At 43.3% G+C, this 18,292-nt stretch overlaps 1 protein-coding gene across 2 annotated transcripts in view; it reads left to right on the forward strand.

Moving 5' to 3' along the window:
- The first annotated feature begins 16,530 nt into the window (after positions 1-16,530).
- Positions 16,531-18,292, forward strand: part of LOC121288567 — a 48,688-nt gene continuing 46,926 nt past the window's right edge. For both annotated transcript variants that reach the window (XM_041207168.1, XM_041207170.1), the window contains exon 1: positions 16,531-16,979. In XM_041207168.1, the coding sequence (XP_041063102.1) occupies positions 16,590-16,979 (390 nt within the window). In that variant the 5' untranslated portion in view covers positions 16,531-16,589. The remainder of the gene's footprint in view (positions 16,980-18,292) is intronic.

An 18,292-nucleotide genomic window follows, 5' to 3' on the forward strand; every position in this document is an offset into this window, starting at 1 on the left:
GGTATCCCGCTAGTCTCCCCTCTACATTTGCTACTGCTGCCTCAGAGGAGCGGGAGCTCACAACCTCAAACACTATCTCTGCAACTCAACTGACAGAAGAAAATTGTTGTGTTGTCAACACGAGCGATGGAATTAGGGCAGTGCTAGGCTACTGAGTGACTGAGTGCCCATTTCTGCAGTAAGCAAATGCTTAGGTGACAGTCACAACTGAGACTATATAGGATTATATAAAGCAGCACAGAAACAGGCCATTTAGCTCAACCAGTCCATGCTGCTGTTTATGCTACACCTTAGCCTCCTCCCATCTTTCCTCTATGATTGTAACCCTCTATTTCCTTCTCCCTTATATGCTTGTCTAGCTTCCTTTAAATGCATCTATACTATTGCTGCAACCAATCCCTGAGATAGCAAGTTCCAGATTCTCACAAGAAGTTTCTTCTGAATTACCTATTTGATTTCTTGGTGACTATCTTATATTGATAGCCTCTAGTTATGCTCTTCACCACAAGAGAAGGCATTGGACTGGGTTTTGTGGAGGAGTCATGGGGAGCCGCCCAGGGGAAGAATGGCTGGCCCACAGCCATTTAACATCCAACTGGGAGCATCAGTGTTCGGTACTGGATTGGGACTTTGTGAGTGTTTTGGGATTTTGACGGAGTCACAATGGCAGGCCTGATGAGGGAGTGGAGGCTGGAGTTTGAGAAGCCATGAGGGAGGGGAACTGGGGGGGGGGGGGGGTGGGATTGTAACACCTTGGGTGGGTGGAGGGCCCTCCAATAGGCCCAGGGAGCACATTCTGGAGGGAACTCCCCACCACCAGCCCACAAAAGGAAACCTGCCAGGTTGGCCACTTAGTGTAGGCCTCTCTGACTGCCAGTTAAATTCCAGCAATGGCAGTATGAGACTCCTGACTGGGCATTAATTGCCCACTTATCTGCCTCAACTGGCCCACTGGCAGGCAGGCTGCTTGACACTACCCCTGCCACTGGTAAAACTGCAATGGGGACTGGGCGGTACAGTTGGTGGCAGGCAGGCCAACCACTGGACTTTACATGCCCCCACCCGCCCCCTGTCTTCAAACTTTCCAACAGAGAAGCATATAATTCAGCCCATTCTATCTGTATCCACTCTATCAAAACCATTAATAATTTTAAAGATCTTTATTAGGTCTATTTTCAAGAGAAAAGAGACCCAGCCTATTCATCCTTATCTGATATATATACAGTCCTTAGGTATTGCCTATCCCCCAGAATTTGATGTCATCTACAAAGTTAGAAATTTTGTTTTTGATTTCAAAGGCTAAATTGTAAATATAAATTGTGAACAGTGGTGGTCTCCCAGCACTAATCCATTTCCCATCTTCTGCCATTCAGGTAGCATGCTTGTAAATCTTCTCTAAACCTTCTCCAGTGCCTCTTTATTCATTTTATAAAATGGTAACCAGAACTGCACGCAGTACCCTAAGTGCAGTCTAATCAAGATTCGATAAAACTTCCCTATTTTCCAATTTTATACCTCTAGAAATAAAGCCGTTTGCTTTTTTTAATGGCCATACTAACCTATGGCACAACTTTTAGTGATTGGTGTATTTATACTCTTGAGTTCCCTTTGTTCCTCTACCTGACCTAGATGTGCACCTTCCAAGTAATAAGTGAATTCCCTATTCTTCCTACCAAAATTTACTGCCTTGCATTTATATGTCTTGAACTTCATTTCTCAATAATTTACCTATTCTGCAAATTCATTAATGTTCTCCAATAATTTGTTGACAGTCCTTAGGTATTGCCTATCCCCCAGAATTTGATGTCATCTACAAATTTAGAAATTTTGTTTTTGATTTCAAAGGCTAAATTGTAAATATAAATTGTGAACAATGGTGGTCCCAGCAATAATCCTTGTGGAATACCATTTCCCATCTTTTGCCATTCTGAATATCCACCCTTTACTCCCACTTTTCGCTTTTTGTCTTGAAGTCAGCTAGCAATCCATTCAGCCACTTGCCCCCGACTCTGCATTCTCTGACCTTATTGTACTGTACAGTGTACAATCTGCAGCATGGCCATTCATTGGGTTGACAAAGGGCTCTGTCTGCAGCCTACTGAAAATCATGAAGGCCTCCATCCCTTGGCAAATGCCAGGTTTGCATTACAGATGGTACATCATTAAAAACATTACACCTGGTACTGGTCCAGAACCTCAGCAATGGAATGTAATGGTACAAAAAAGCATGTATTTATTTAACACCATTAACGTAGTAAAATACCCCGAGGCACTTTACAGGAGCGTAATTGAACTAAATTTGACACTGAGCCACACAAGGACCTGAATTTTACACTCCCCCACCGGCAGGTTTTTAGGCGGGTGGGGAGCGTATAATTGCAAGGAGGTGATTCCCCCTGGGTTTCCACCCACCCTGACCTCACAGTGATTTTATGCTGGGGCGGGCAAGGCCTCAAATGGGAAGCCCACCAATTGAGGTACTTAAGTGGCCAATTTTTAGGCTAGCGGGACCAATGCACGTCCATGGGGGAAACCTGAAAATAAAGCAAGTTAGATCTTGGGCGGGAAGAGGGATGGGGGCACCTCCATCAGAAGCCCCCTTCTGACTGGGGCGCCCTCCCATCTGGTTACCTCCAGACCTCACTCCCCTTCCAGCCTCTCCCCTGAGACCCTGATCGCCCCCCACCCCGCAACAAGTCTCCCCCTGCTCTCCCCACCCTGGGACCCCTTATATTTATCTTGTCCTCCAGTTCCCAGGACTTAGTCTCAGGCTGATCAATACAATTCCTCTTCTATCCACTGCTGCAGGGACTGGAGAGCTGCTGGCCAATCGGATTAGTTGGCAGCTTGCTAAGGCGGGGCTTCCTCCCAAGTGAGGGGCAAAAGTCCCACCTGCAGTCAATCCACAACCATTGGAGCATAAATTGGCTGTCAGAGACTTTTCGTATAGCAGGAGGCGAGCCCCTGCCATCTGAAAAATTCAGGCCACAAAGATATTAGGGCAGATGACCAAAAAGTTGGTCAATGAAGAATGTTTTAAGGGCATCTTAAAGGAGAAAAGAAAGGCAGAGGGGTGTAGGGAGGGAATCCCAGAGCATAGAAGCTTGCCAGCTAAAGGCACGGCCTCCAATGGTGAATTAATTAAAATTGGGGATGCTCAAGAGGCCAGAATTGAAGATATAGTTCCAGTATCCCTCTCCTAGGGTCAGAGATCCAGTATCCTTAACACAGTACATGGTGCAGGCACAAATCCAGTATCGCCATCCCTGACATAGTTTTGAAATAGAGCTATTATTTGTATAAGCCATTGTTCATAACTACTTCCTTTTACAATTTGTATTGAATGCACTGTCAAGCTAGAAAATAAATTTACTTTTTAGATGTATTGAGGAACTAAGATTCTGGGATATTTGGACGAGGTGTTAAAGTTAGGCCCTGTCTGGCTGTATTAGTGATGTAAAGGATTCCATTGCAATATTCAAAGAACTGGAAGCTCTCCCAGTGTCCTGGCTAATATTCATGATTTAACCCAAGCTATCAAAACATGGACTATAGTCCTTCACCTCTTTGCCTGCCTGTGTTTAAAATGGCTGTTGTATTTTTCTACACAAGAAGCGATTCAATTTTAAACATTAACATTGTGGTACTTTGAGTTGTCTAACTTGTATAGCAGTATGGAATTGCAAATATTATAACTCCAGTTTTATATATTATGACACGCTTTGCTATTCAACAGTAGTCAATGATGCCCCCTGGTGCTCAAGATGATTCTAACAGCACAAGGGATTTAAACAGAGGATCAAGGTCAGTTTTTCAGTTATACTGACAGGTAGAAAAGTGCACATTTTCCCTAAGCTTTGGTCAATAAGAAAAGCTCTTTGGTTGGTGTTTTAATTTGCCCTGTGCTGAGTATTGAAGGGTAGTCGTGGAGCATACAAGGAGGCCATTCGGCCCATCATATCTATGCTGATTAAAAAAGAGCTATCCAGCCAAATCCCACTTTCTAGCGCCTGGTGCATTGCCCTCTAGGTTAAGGTGCTTGAAGTGCATATCCATATACTTTATAAAAGCAATCAGACCCCCACACAAACTCCATTCTCTTGTCACTGATTCCATCCCCATCTCTGGCAACCGTCTGAGACTGAACCAGATTGTTCACACCTTTGGTGTCATATTTGACCCCAGATGAACTTCTGACCACATATCCACATCAACACTAAGACCATCTATTTCCACCTTCATAACATCGCCTGTCTCTGCCCTTAGCTCATCTGCTGCTGAAACCTTCATCCATACCTTTGTTACATCTAGATTTGACTATTCTCATGCACTCCTGGGCAGCCTTCTATGTTCTACCACTGGTAAGTTTGAGGTCATCCAAAGCTCTGTTGCCTGCGTCCTTAGTCGCACCAATGCACATCCACCTACCACCCCTGTGTTCTCTCACCTACATTGGCTCCTAATTAAGGATTTCCTCAATTTTAAAATCCTTGTTTTGAATTCCCTTCACAGCATTGCCTTTTCCTATCTCTGTAATCTCTCCTAGCCTTACAACCCTCCCAAATATCTGCATTCCTTCAATTCTGGTCCCTTGAGCATCCCTGATTTTAATTGCTCTACCATTGGAGGCCGCACCATCGGTTGCCTAGGGCATAAGCTCTGGAATATCTTCCTAACCCTCTTTCTTACTCTAAAAGTTTCCTTAAAATCTAGCAGGTCTGGCAGCATCTGTGGAGAGAGAACAGAGTTAACTTTTCAAGTCCAATATTACTCTTCTTCAGAAATAAAGAGAGGCAAAAATGTGATGGGTTTTAATAAAAGTCAGTTCCGAAGAACAGTCATATTGGAATTGAAACACTTTTTGCACAGGGACTGCCAGACTTGATGAGTTTACCAGCACTTTTTGTTTTTATTTCAGATCTCCAGAATTTGCAGTATTTTGTTTTTCTCTCCTTAAAATCTACCACTTTCACCAAGTTTTTGCTGATCTGCTTTAATATCTCCTTGTGTGGCTCAGTGTCAAATTTTGTTTTATAATGCACCCATTAGGCACCTTGGGATGTTTTAATACGTTGAAGTTGCCATATAAATACAAGTTATTGTTGTTACCATGAATGTGCAGAAGGTAGCTTGAGTCTATTTATATACCTGAAGGTGTTCTTTCACTCACACCTCCCATGCAATCGCTTGGTATATCGTTATCGCCCCTATGTTGGTCTGTCTGCTGTGCCCTGGTTTTACTGCATCTCATGACAACCAGTGTGTATTATTACTTTATGCATTTTTCCTAAAGACAAATAGGAGAGCGTGGGGAGGCGGGGGAGGGGGCGGGTGGTGGGCACACAGTGAGACAGAGAGTGGCCACAAATGGTGGATCTGCCAAATACCACACTCTTTGAAGAGAATATGTTGGAATTCCTGGGGAGACCACCAGCAGAGACAATGGGAAATGGGGAATTCAGAGATCAGATGACAGCTGCAACTTTATCACAACTTTCAGCTTCTCATCCATTTGGTCCTTTTGTGCTCAACATTGCCTGCCAAAAAACATTATCATAAAATCTTCACCTCACTCCTCCAACTGAAAGCCATGTGGGAGAAGATTTTTACCTTGCTAGCTGGGTTAGCTGGAGAAATGGATCGGCTGCCATTATAGAAACCACTCATTGTCATTTCCATTAATTTCATTAGTGTTTCTGGCAGTCACCAACAAAATATATTGTGCATCCTCTCTGAGCAGCTACTGTGCCTCTGGCTGATTTCCTTGCCTATCTTGAGTGCTTTCCTAGTCCAGCAGCTCCATAATGAAGCCTCTTTGTGAGGAAGAGTTGCGCAGCATACCTCCAGAGTCCTGGAGAATCTACCCGGACAATATTGGACAGCACTTTCAGATTGACCCATGCACCTAGGTTGCACCTTCAGAATTGCAAGTGTGCTATATGATAACTGCCCAAAACAAGAATTCCCAGAGGCCGATGTGTTCTCATTGCAACAAAATAGGCCATTTCAAGCATGAATGCTGGAGATTGCGAGACAAGGCAGTTGGCCTAGCAGGGGTTCACATAAGTAGTCCCCTGAAGGACTAGTGGGTAATGCACCCATGTAGCACCTTGGGATGTTTTAATACGTTGAAGTTGCCATATAAGTACAAGTTATTGTTGTTGTTACCATGAATGTGCAGAAGGTAGCCTCTCGGTACAAGAGCTTATCATTAGACAGCATGGCACTATGCGTGTCTGAGCCGGACAAACACTCAGAGAGCTTCTGGAGTTTTGTCCTTCCAGGAACAGTATCCCTCTACCTGGCCCAAAATGTGAGCAAGTCCGTGCTACTGTTCCAAGACATAGGCCATCCAATCCTTAATGTTAGAGGGAAACCTGAACCTACCCGAGTTTTCCCTGAACACCAAAACCCTGATCAGTGGAGTGAAAGGAGGATCTGTTGTTTGCACCTTGTTTCGGGCCCTGTTACAGGAGAATTGTCCCTAAGCTACCAGTAGCAGGAATCAATTTTCTCCTTGGGAATGATTTGGCTGAAAGCAAGACGGTAGCCAGCGAAAGAGGCCAAGACCAAGCAGCAGAAATCTGCAGAAGGACAAGAAGCTGATGAAAATCTAGAGGTCCAAAAGGATGGGATAGCACCCATAGACTTTGAGTGAGAACTGCTCGAAGGTAGCAAGGCCGAAGCCAGTCCAGTAGAATTAAACGGGGTACAGAGAACAAATAGATTCCCCAACTATGCCCAAGTTAAATAGGGACCAGAGAAGTCCCAGAGTAGGGAAAGAAATAGTGAGGGAGATGGCCCATGTAGCCAAAAAGCCTAAAAGAAAACAGGTTATTCAGAAAGGAAAAGATTAAGGACTTTCCTGAAGTATGGCAAGTACGAAGTAAGGAAAAGAGAGGCTTTTAGCAGGTACAAGGGAAGCAAATCAACAGTGGCATTAGTGGAGTACAGAAAGTGCAGGGTGGAGCTTAAGAAAGCAATTAGCATTAAATAGGGACAAAGGGAATTCCCACACCAATAATGCATTAAGTTTCAAGGGAGGAAGGCAAGGCTGGATGGCCTCTACTTTAATGCCAGGAGTATTGCAGGTAAAACAGATGAATTAAGGGTGAGGATTGACACGTGGAATTGTGAGACAGTAGCCATCACAGAAATGTGGTTGAGGGAGAGGCAGGATTCGCAGCTCAACATTCCGGGATATAAAATCTTCAGGCGAGACAGAGGAGGGGGTAAAAGAGGAGGAGGCATTGCATATTAGTTAAGAAGTCAGTTACTGCAGTAAGGAGAGATGATATCTTGGAGGGGGGATCGAATGAAGATTTGTGGGTAGAGCTTAGGAATAAAAAAGGGCCAGCCTTATTGTTAAGTATTTATTATAGACCCCCAGATAGTCAGCAGGAAATTGAGGAGCAGATGTGTGCACAATTTGTGGAGGTGAGTAAAAACAATAACAATAGGGAAATTATATTAGGCGATTTCAACTTTCCCAATATTAATTGGGATAGACATAGGCTTGGATGGAGTGGATTTCTTGAAATATGTACAGGAGAACTTTTTAGGTCAATTTAGAGGGTCCAACAAGGGATGGCGCTGTGCTGGACCTGATTCTGGGAAATGAAGCTGGACAGGTGGCTGAGGTGGTGGTGGGGAAGCATTTTAGTGATAGCGACCACAACATGGTACAATTTAAGCTTGTTATGAACAAAGAAATAGACAAGTTGCAAAAAAATGTTTTGGATTGGGGAAGAGTGGATTTTAGTAAAATAAGACAGTTGCTGGCCAAGGTAGGCTGGCAACAGCTACTGGAGGGGAAATCTACGTAAGAACTACAGACCAGTGAGTCTCACTTCAGTGGTAGGGAAACTATTGGAGAAAATTCTTAAGGAGAGAATCTATCTCCACTTGAAGAGTCAAGGATTGATCAGGGATAGTCAGCATCGCTTTGTCAGAGGGAGGTCATGCCTAACAAATTTGATTGCATTTTTTGAAGAGGTGACCAAGTGTGTAGATGAGGATAGTGCAGTTGATGTAGTTTATATGGACTTCAGCAAAGCCTTTGACAAGGTCCCACATGGGAGACTTATAAAGAAGGCAAATGCACATAGGATACAGGGTAATTTGATAAGGTGGATTCCCAACTGACCCCCAACTGAGGTCTTCCCCATGCAGCAGGGAACTGTTATTTCCCCTGCCATATGTCTGATGTGCTAGCATGAATGAGAGAATGCCAGTATACTTCTGCACTTTCTATTCTTCCTTCCCTGAGACCATATTTAATAAAAGTGAAATGAAATTTATTTAATTTTCTCCAACAGGGGAGGTATGATCCATCCAGAAGACAAGAAGGAAAATATATATATCTACATCAACCTGGATGCCCTATAATTTTTTTTTTTCAAATGGACGAGGTCTTTTCCCTGATTAGCCATGACTCATACCAGAGGAATTTCTAACCTTCAGAAACCAGCAGGGACCTCATTCTCTTTAAAGAGGCACTAATGCCCTGTGACTGCAGAAAATCAAATTCCAAAGAAATACACCAACAGGCTTTACATTTCTAAGGCCAATGGAGATGGCATGTCTGCCAGGTGTTAGGCATGTGAGATAGTTTAAATAAGGAATGAGTTTTAGCTTTAAGTTGAAATTTAATTTGTGTTTCTGTGTGTATTTGTGTGTTAAGAAAGGGGGAGCTTGAGTTTTAGTTTCATTTTAAAAGTCACCTGCAAGTCTGTGGGATTGTTAGTAAACGTGCATTTTAAATGAGGTTTTATGACTCTTGAAGTAGAAAAACAGGGCTGTTGCCTAGCAACTGGGGCCCACAGACACAGGGAGAAACAGAACAGCAGCATTTGAGTTCAGTTGGTGATTATGCTCTAAGGTGAAGGAAACTGTTTAAGTCTCTCTCTAGCAGGACATACTAGCAGATTGCTGAGAAAAGTAAGTCCAAGAATATTAGGTGAGTTGCTCTAAAGTTAAAGTAACAGTGAATGTCAAATGAGTTCTGGATCTCAAGGGAGATAACAAGTTGTCAGCCATCTGCAGGAAGCAGATTTTTCAAAAGAACAGAAGAAGGAAGACCTTCTAGCCAAAGGAAAAGAACAGGAATCTGGAAAAGGGCTTGTTAAGTGAAGTTAAGAGTGAGGAGCAGAGGAAGGCTCCAATCTTAAAGGGAGAAAGCTGCAGGACGCAAACTTAAAGCAAAATAGGCTTGTGAGAAAATAGAATATCTGAAGAGACAACCAAAGGTTGGTGACTCCTTACTATGGGCATGTGAAGCAGTGGTGTTCTGTTGGCATGGCTGAGTATCTGAGAGAGAGTGTGTGGAAGGCAAAGCCTAAATGCACATGGCGATCCAGGGGAGAAGAACATCAGAAGGAGGGTTCAAAACCCTGGAGGTGGACCCTTGTAGAAGGCGTACGCGAGAAAGTGTTGTTTGGGAGAAGCAGTTCTTCAAGACTGGAGATTGGAAACCTTGGTGTGAAAAACGGAATTCAGCAAGACCGTTTGGCTCACGGTGTAACAAGTGTCTGGTGGGAGTCAGTGAGAAATCCAGAGCATCTATTTGGGGCGGCATCTGTCACTTGATTTCAGAATGTGGTGCGTCTGACCACAGGTCGCCTAATGGCTTACATGGACTGTGCACTTATTGTGAACACGAGAGTATAAGATAACTTTTGTAAGTTGTGTTATCCTTATGAAACTGTATATATCTGTAAAGGATAGTTGTGGGTGAAGGAATATTGTAGTAATTTCATCTTTTCTTGTCTAACAAATGTAATATTCTTTTGTTAAAAGTTCATCAGCTGACTCCTGTAACTCTGTTCAGTAGCCAGCCTCCACAGTTCTAAACAAAAAATAAAAGTTAGGATCTATTAAGCCGGGTTCCACCCTGGAATCTGACTTGTCCAGGAGTAACATCAGCTGGGATCATAACAAAGGACAAAAGGGATCCTTACACTCTATTAAAACACCTCAAGCTTCCAGATCTGGAAAAATACATCCTTTGTTGAACACCCAGGAGAAGAAGTGGGAGGTATGTCACATGACCTCCCCCAAGCTGCTAGAACCTGTAATATTGCCGTGTGGAACTAAACCTACCACTTTACCATCTAACAGGTAGCAGTAGAAGGAGCTCTGTCCAGGTAAATTGCTTGACCCTCATCTATACTGTGAACTACTGGAATATTGCAACTTCTGTATCTGTGCCTTCAGGACTAATTCATCTGTATGTGCCTTCTCCCATTGTGAAAGTCTTCGCTTCTTGGAAAGTCAGATCACCCTGCAACAGTCAGCTTGCTACCCTCAGAAAGAATACACCATTAGACTTTTGATTCTGGACTCTAAACCCATGTGAAACCATAACTCCTATTTTTATCATTGGCTTGCCCTGTACCCCTTTCTTTAGCTTATCCCTCTTTTATCATGTGAGCACAAAAAGGAGGCGTACATTGCAAAACCTCTTCCCACATTTTGTTTGTGTGTAAAATAAACCAGCCCTCTTATTTTACTTTATCTTGAGTTTGCTGTGGAGTTATTAATAGAGGATTGGATCACTCCCAACTGAATGGTTGGGGAAAACACATTACTACTTATAAAGGGGGAAATCAGAAATCAAAAACACCTTTCTGTTTATGGATGGGGAGAGGAGAAATCAGTTTAAATTAATCCCCCTCCTGTCCATAACACAGACGACTCTAAACCAGGACTAACAGTATAGTCATCTGAGGGATGAGTTGGTGCAGGATACTCACTTTGGTGTGCGCTACCCATCTCATTGTCGGTACAGGCACAGTCCACATCCTCTTAGCCAGCTCAATGGCTCGATTCTCACAGGGAGTGAGGACCTTGATTTTGGCCACTCCACTCCTGGTCTGAGACCTCTCCCTTCAATTGCGTGCAAGCTTGTCCTGCATAAAGATTGATGGAGAGTGTGAACAGGATGCCTGCCAGGGCAGATGATAAGGATGCCTGCCGTGTGAGGGTCGTGAGTGCAGACATGGATGGGATGAGGACGTGAACCGCAGAGGATCTGAGGCCAGATGGATATATGAAGGTGTGTGTGAGAGAATGAGTGGTGATGTCCCTTGAGCTGGCAGTGTGTGAGATACCAATGATGGGCTGCTGAGTGTGTGAGTTGGGAGTGACGAGATGGTTAACTTACCCAGAGGCATGGATGAAATCATTCATCTTCTTTCTGCACTGGGTGGCTGACCTCTTCTGTGCTGCGTTGGCACTGACCACCACTGCCACCACCTGCCAAGTCCGAGTGGTGAGGTTGGAGGATCTCTTCCGCCATCACAGGGAGTCATGACTGCATCCAGCAGGCACACCTGGAAAGTATCACTGAATTTGGGCGCAGCTGTCTTTTTCCCTTTTGGGGCCAACTTTCTCATCTGTGGCCATCCTGGGCTGCAGAAAATGACAAAGCTCTACACGGATGCCATTTAAATATGGCGCCTGGAATGAGGAAGCAGTGAGTTCACAGTGGGGCGGGTGAATCAGAGGCCTCCTGCCCGCATTCTGGTGCGTTTCCCGTGTGTGTATAATTAATACAGCAGGAAGCTGTGGTATAAAAACTTGCCACTGCAGCCGGTGGGTAGAATGCTGTTTCTCATGGCCGCTGCTGCATTTATTGCAATGAGGGGAAAATCTCACCCTCGGACTCACAGCTGTAGTTAATACCACAACTTGATCTGATGTACTTTCAGTCCGGGCTCCTTTTTTTTAATAGTCCTTACATAACCCACAGATTTCCCACGCAACTTCCAGCTTCAGTCTTCGAATATCACTTCCACCCTCAGCACCTTCCTGTCTGGTATGAGATGGGGTTCCCAGGGCATTCTCAGCTGTCCCTTCTCTTCCCTGGCTACTTGCCCTCTTTTCAGCCTCCCACCTTTCCTTCTCGGGTTTGATGGCAATAAGGTTTCGGTTTATGGACCAGCTCATAATCGTTAGCGTTCTACCCTGCCTGTCTAGTTGTTGTAACCCTCTGGCCTTCAAAATGGGTTCTAACTACTGGAGGAAGTGAATTTGTAAATTCTTCCAGGAGAATTATTTCCCTAAGAGCTTCATACATGGCATCTACCTTTAATGCTCATATCCAAAGGTCAAAATTACTTTGCTTTACCCTCTCAAATTCAATATAGATAAGCCCAGGCTGTTTCCTTATGTTTCAAAATTTCACACTCTGAGTTCAAAACACAAGTTCCAAAACAGAAACCCCTCTCATAGTCAGGTGGTTTCCAGTAAATCAGCAGGGGCCCACAGCCAGGAAACAGCAGATTTTTTTTTCTCCAGCTATTTAAGCTCAAATACAAATAGTTCTTAATTGCCCAGGTGCCTTTTAGGTCATTTACTGATGTCATGTGATTTCATGGGGGAAAACAGCCTGCTCACAATCCACAGTGAAGCCTCTTAAAAAAAAAACCCATGTCAGCTCCTAAGAAAGTGTCCTGACATTCCAATGTCCTTCCAATTTTATCAGTAATGGTAACCCTAAAGCTTATGTCAACAGACCGAGTCAAAAAGCAAGCAATCATTTTTTTAACACGAGACAGATTTTTTCCAAAGAGTTAAAGGGCAGGTGTTTTAAATGTTTGACAGCTCCCTTTGTCAGTTCATCTTGCCACTTTTGATGGTTGTTTTTGACAGTTCCAATGAGCTTCACAGTTCCAGTGAGTTTATACGCCCACTTCATCTGTCGGGAGACCCCTTATTTTGAAACTGTCGCCCCCTAGTTTTAGATTGCCCCACGAGGGGAAACATCCTCTTAGCATCTATCCTGTCGAGCCCCCTCAGAATCTTGTATGTTTCAATAAGGTTATCTTGCATCCTTCCAAACTCCAATGAATATATCCCCAACCTGCTCAACCTTTTCCCCCCATAAGACAACCCTTTCATCCCAGGAATCAGCCTAGTGAATCTTCTCTGTACTGACTCCAATGTAAAGATGCTCCGCCTTAAGTAAGATGACCTAAACTGTACACAGTACTTTTAGGGGCTGCCTCACTAATGCACTGTACAGTTGTAGCAAGACTTCCCTATTTTTATATTCCATCCCCCTTGCAATAAAGGCCAAATTTAATTTGCCTTCTTAGCTCGTTGCTGTACCTATATGCTGACTTTTTGTAATTCATCTATAAAGACATCCAGGTCCCTCTGTACCTCAACATTCTGCAGTCTCTCTCCATTTAAATAATACTGTTTTTTTATTCTTCCTGCCAAAGTGGACAGCACACGTTTTCCCACATTACATTCCGAATGCCAAATTTTTGCCCACTCATTTAATATCTTATTCATTTGCAGGCTCTTTGCATCCTCCTTACAATTTCCTTCCCTACCTATTTTTATATCATCAGTAAATTTGCTACAATGCAGTCAGTCCCTTCATCCAAGTCATTGGGAACACCACCACCTGAAAGTTCCCTTTCAAACTACATGCCATCCTGACTTGGGACTATATTGCCATTCCTTCACTGCAACTGGATCAAAATCCTGGAACTCCCTTCTTAACAGAACTGTGGGTGTACCTGCACCGGATGGACTGTAGTGATTCAAGAAAGTGACTCACCAGCACCTTCTCAAGGGCAATTAGGAATGGGCAACAAATACTGGCCTTGCCAGCGACCCCCACAACTTATGAAAGATATAAAAACAAGTTAGCTAAGATGAGCCAAAGGACCGTCTTCACCAGTTCTTGTTGCTGCAGGAAGTGATGTTCCACTAATCTGGCAAGTCTGTGAGAGTTTGCTGGCAGCCTCTGCCTCTTTGCTACTGATATGTAGGTTTCATTAACTCATGAAAAACTTGTATGCCAGGGGTTGCAAATGTGTCTCCTTATATGGCATGCATGTATTTATTGAGGTCATCTCCTTGGCACTGGGACAGCTCAAATGTCATGTCTCTACAGGCAAGTGAAGATACAGAAAGCAACCTACTAGTTAATCAGGTGGCGATCTCCTCAGGTAATATGTCACACTGCCCCACGGTTCAATATATTGGTGTTACCCAGGAATCTCAGCCTTGGCTTCATCTTTTGAGAAAATGTTCCTGTCCTGTGTGCCATCAGAAGGTAAATACAGCTGAATAAAGTCTGGAAACTATCCTTGTGGAGCTGCTTTTCAACAAATATTCTGTTAAATTCTAAATGTAGCTATTGATTACTTATGTTTTATTTACAGTATTGTGTGTAACGGGAAGGTGTCAAACAACTCCCACAAAGGTTCAGATCTGCAACCTTTAACATCTTGATCCTGGGATATCTGGAACTGACACATTCAAGTTCTGGAATCACCATTGTTAAAGCTGTTATATAAAGACTGGCTGTTGTTACTTAACCCTGTGGGTTAGGTGGTCTTATCAGAAAGCTTTTCTTGTGCCTTCTTTGGTGACAATAATTAATGAGATTAGTGGATGAAATTATGATGTTAAAGAAGCTGTCCTGAAAATCCTCTATTTATTGGGGGAGCAAGAGGAAAGCTCCAAGTGAAATAAACTTTGGGGGAAATATAGAAAAGTCAATAATCAGTCCCTACTGCCAAAAGAGAATGAGATTTAGGGGCAAAGCTGGATCTTTTACCACATGCAACAGAGATAAAATCATAGATTAGTTATAGCACAGAAAGAGGCCATTTGACTTGTCATGCCTATGCCGGCTTTCTGCAAGAGCAATTTAACTAATGCCACTTGGTCTCCTTTTCCCCATGGCCCTGCATATTTTCTCCCTTCAGTGCTTATCCAATTCCCTTTTAAAAGCCATGACTGAATCTGTTTCTACCACCCTTTCAGGCAATTAATTCCAGACCTTAAGAATTCTCTGTGTAAAAATGTTTTTCCTCAGGTCGCCTTTGGTTCTTTTGCCAATGACATTAAATCCATGTCCTCTGGTTCCCAATGGGAACAGTTTCTCCCCATCCACTCTGTTTAGACCCCTAATGATTTTGAACACCTCTATTAAATCTCCTGTTAACCTTCTCTTCTCTAAGGCATACAACTCAAGTTTCTCCAAATTATTTATATAACTGAAGCCCTCAGTCCAGAACCATTCTCATAAATCTTTGTTGCATACTCTCTAAAATTTTCACAACCTTCCTAAATTGTGGTGCCCAGCATTGGGCATAATACTCTGGTTGAAGCTGAACCAATGTTTTATAAAGGTTCATCATAATTTCCGTACTTTTGTCCTCTATGTCTCTATTTCTAAAACCCAGGATCCCATTCGTATGCCTTTTTAATCACGTTCTCAACCTGTCCTGCCATCTTCAACAATTTGTACACATATAACCCAGGTCTCTGTTTTTCCCCCCTTAGAGTTGTACCCTTTATATTGTTTCCCCTTGTTCTTCCTACCAAAATGTAGTACTTCACACTTCTCTGCATTAAATTTCATCTGTTATATGTCTACCAGCCTGTCTTTGTCTTCTTGAAGTCTATCAATATCCTCCACACAGTTCACAATGCTTCCAAGTTTTGCGTCATCAACAAATTTTGAAATTGTGGCCTGCGCACTCAAGTCTAGGCTATTAATATAATTCTGAAGAAGAGTCATACGGACTCGAAACATTGGCTGTTTTTCCAGTGATTTTCCAGCACTTTTTGTATTTGTTGTTATTAATATGGATCAAGAACAGAAGTAATCCTAACATTAACCCCTGGCAAACCCCACTAATTGCCTTCCTCCCGTGCGGTAAAACAGCTATTCACCATTATGTTTCCTGTCACTCAGCTAACTTCGTATCCATGCTGCTACTGTCCCTCTTATTGCATCGGTTTCAGCTTTGCCAACCAGCTTGTTATGTGGCACTTCATCAAATGGTCTTTTGAAAGTCTACTTAGACCACATCCACATTACTCTCATCAAACTTCGCCATTGCTTCATTAAAAAACTCAATCAAATTTGGGAAACATGATTTGCGCTTAAATCATTGCTGGTTTTCCTTAATTAATCCACAATTGCCCAATGACTGTTAATGTTGTTCTGGATTATCGTTTCTAAAAGCTTTCGCAACTACAAGGTTAACTCACTGGTCTGTGGGACATAGCGCAAAACATGCCGATGATGGAGGGGGAAGAAGGCACCGTGTGGAGAAGGATACTATATCCATCAGTAAAGATTTATAATTATATTTAAATAACATTTCTATTATTACCTGATGCAGCGACCAACGCAGCTCAGATTCCTATCTGGCGGGAAAGTAGGCATCGGCATGACAGGGCGCCTGCGCAACATTTGAATCCGCGGCGTTCCAGCAGCTCGCGAGACCTTCCGTTAACCAGAGGGATGGAGCGATTACAGAGAGCGACGTCATTGGCCAGAGAAAGTTAACGGACTTGCCTCTGCAGTCATTCAGTTGGTTGCGTCCTTTGAGTTAACTGTTGTATTATTGGTGGAGAGTAGTTGTAGGATGTGATTGGTTAATGGCGGAGCAGGCCGTATTTATATTTCGTATTTGATTGGAGGAAAGGTAGGTGGAGTTAGAGGGAGGTGAGCGCGTGCTGAAGTTTGAGTGGCGTTGTCCGTGGGAAGCCGATTGCTGAGGGCAGAGTGAGTACAACCGACGGCCGCTCAGTGCTTCGAAACCGCAGGCATGGACGAGGTGTGGATGGTATCTCTGTGCCTGACTTTCTTCGCCTTCATAATTGCCCTCTTGTCGCTGAGGAAGTCCGAAGATGTGCCCGAGAGCGTAGCTAAGGCCAAGGAGCAGCGGAGCCCCGAGATTGCTCCCTCCTCGCCCCAGCCGGCCGCCCGCTATATGGATCTGACTCTGGAAGACATCGAGAAGTCGCTGGAGCGCTTGGGAGCGGTGCTGGGCATAGAAGCGCACGGCGTCAAGGCACCGCCGGCCTCCGATTCCGACTGTCAAGCATCGCTGTCCGGCTCCGAGGAGCAGCCACATCGGCGCGGGGGGAGGGGAGCAGCACCCCCGGAGTGGGTAGAACATAGCGGCGCTGAGGCCTGGAGTCGCCCCGAGAGACAGGTATTGGGTTTGCGACAAGGACGGGACACGGGGAGAAGGGAGGTGAGGATGGGGTTTGCTCCGTGGGATCTGGGATGGAATTCCCTGTGGGATTTGGAATTTTGTCCATATTTTCTGTAAAATATGTAAATTATTGGCTTGGATGGGTCTGTGGTCAGGTGGAATCAACAGGCATTTTTGATCCTTGGAATGATATTTGTTCCATTATTATTTGCAAAGTTAGTTCCTTTAGTAAAAATAGAATTTGACATCATTATTCAGTGGTAATGGGACACCAGTCCTAGAATTTCATTGGTGCTAAAACACATGAATGGTCTATGAAAAGTGTTGTCCATTACAACGCAATATAAGATGAATGATTTTACGGACAAATATAGGAATTAGGAGCAGGAGTAGGCCACTCAGCCCTTCGAGCCTGCTCCGCCAGTCAATGAGATCGTGGCTGATCTGATTGGCAACTCAACTGTACATCCCCGCCTACCCCAAAAAACTCTGCCTTAAAATATTGAAAGACTTTTGTCTTAAATTGTTGGGCTATGGGCAAGTGGCCACTGGAGAATAACCCTGTTCAGGCCACTTGCTTGTTTAAACAGTTGCTTAAAACTGTAATTGGATTTTAACATTTTTTCTTTTGTGTTTTTGCATGAATTGCAGTAATTGTTATTGCTTGAGAATTGAGTTAATATCAGTATATATTTTAATAAAATTGGCTTGGTATATTGCATGCACTGTGTGACTGTTTATTCACATGGAGTTAAGTTTTCCTGACCTGATTGTGCATGCCCAGTTTCAACTTAAATTGAGTGGAAATTTTAATAAACTAAAAGTTTTGCTGAAAACAGAGATATACCTAAGCATAGACATGTTTTTTTTCAATAACACTCAAGTTCTGTACTACCAAATGACTATTTGTAAACTAAAAGTTTGTGAAATATGGTGAGAGAAATTCAAATACATTTTTCCACAATTTATTTCTTGATCTTTTTCTTTATCTTTATACTTAGCTAACAATTTTAGTGACTATTTTCTAATTTGATTTGTATCTCCTGTGTTGCCACTCTGCCCTTTTCTATTAAGCCACACTTGACATTTAAAAAAAATCTCTCTGACTCAAGCTGTAATTATATACTATAATTAATCGCTCCAGAATACTTCAGCCCATGCAAAGACATGCAGGCTGTTCTATTTGAAGCACTTTCCACAAAATTTGCAAACCCAAGTTGCTGACTGAGCTTCTAAAGGGACTACTCCATCAAAAGCAAGAATGTTCAGGGTTATGGGGAAAAGGCAGGGTGAATCCACTAGGTGAATTG

Source organism: Carcharodon carcharias, chromosome 15 (genome assembly GCF_017639515.1).
Source record: "Carcharodon carcharias isolate sCarCar2 chromosome 15, sCarCar2.pri, whole genome shotgun sequence".
NCBI lineage: Eukaryota > Metazoa > Chordata > Chondrichthyes > Lamniformes > Lamnidae > Carcharodon > Carcharodon carcharias.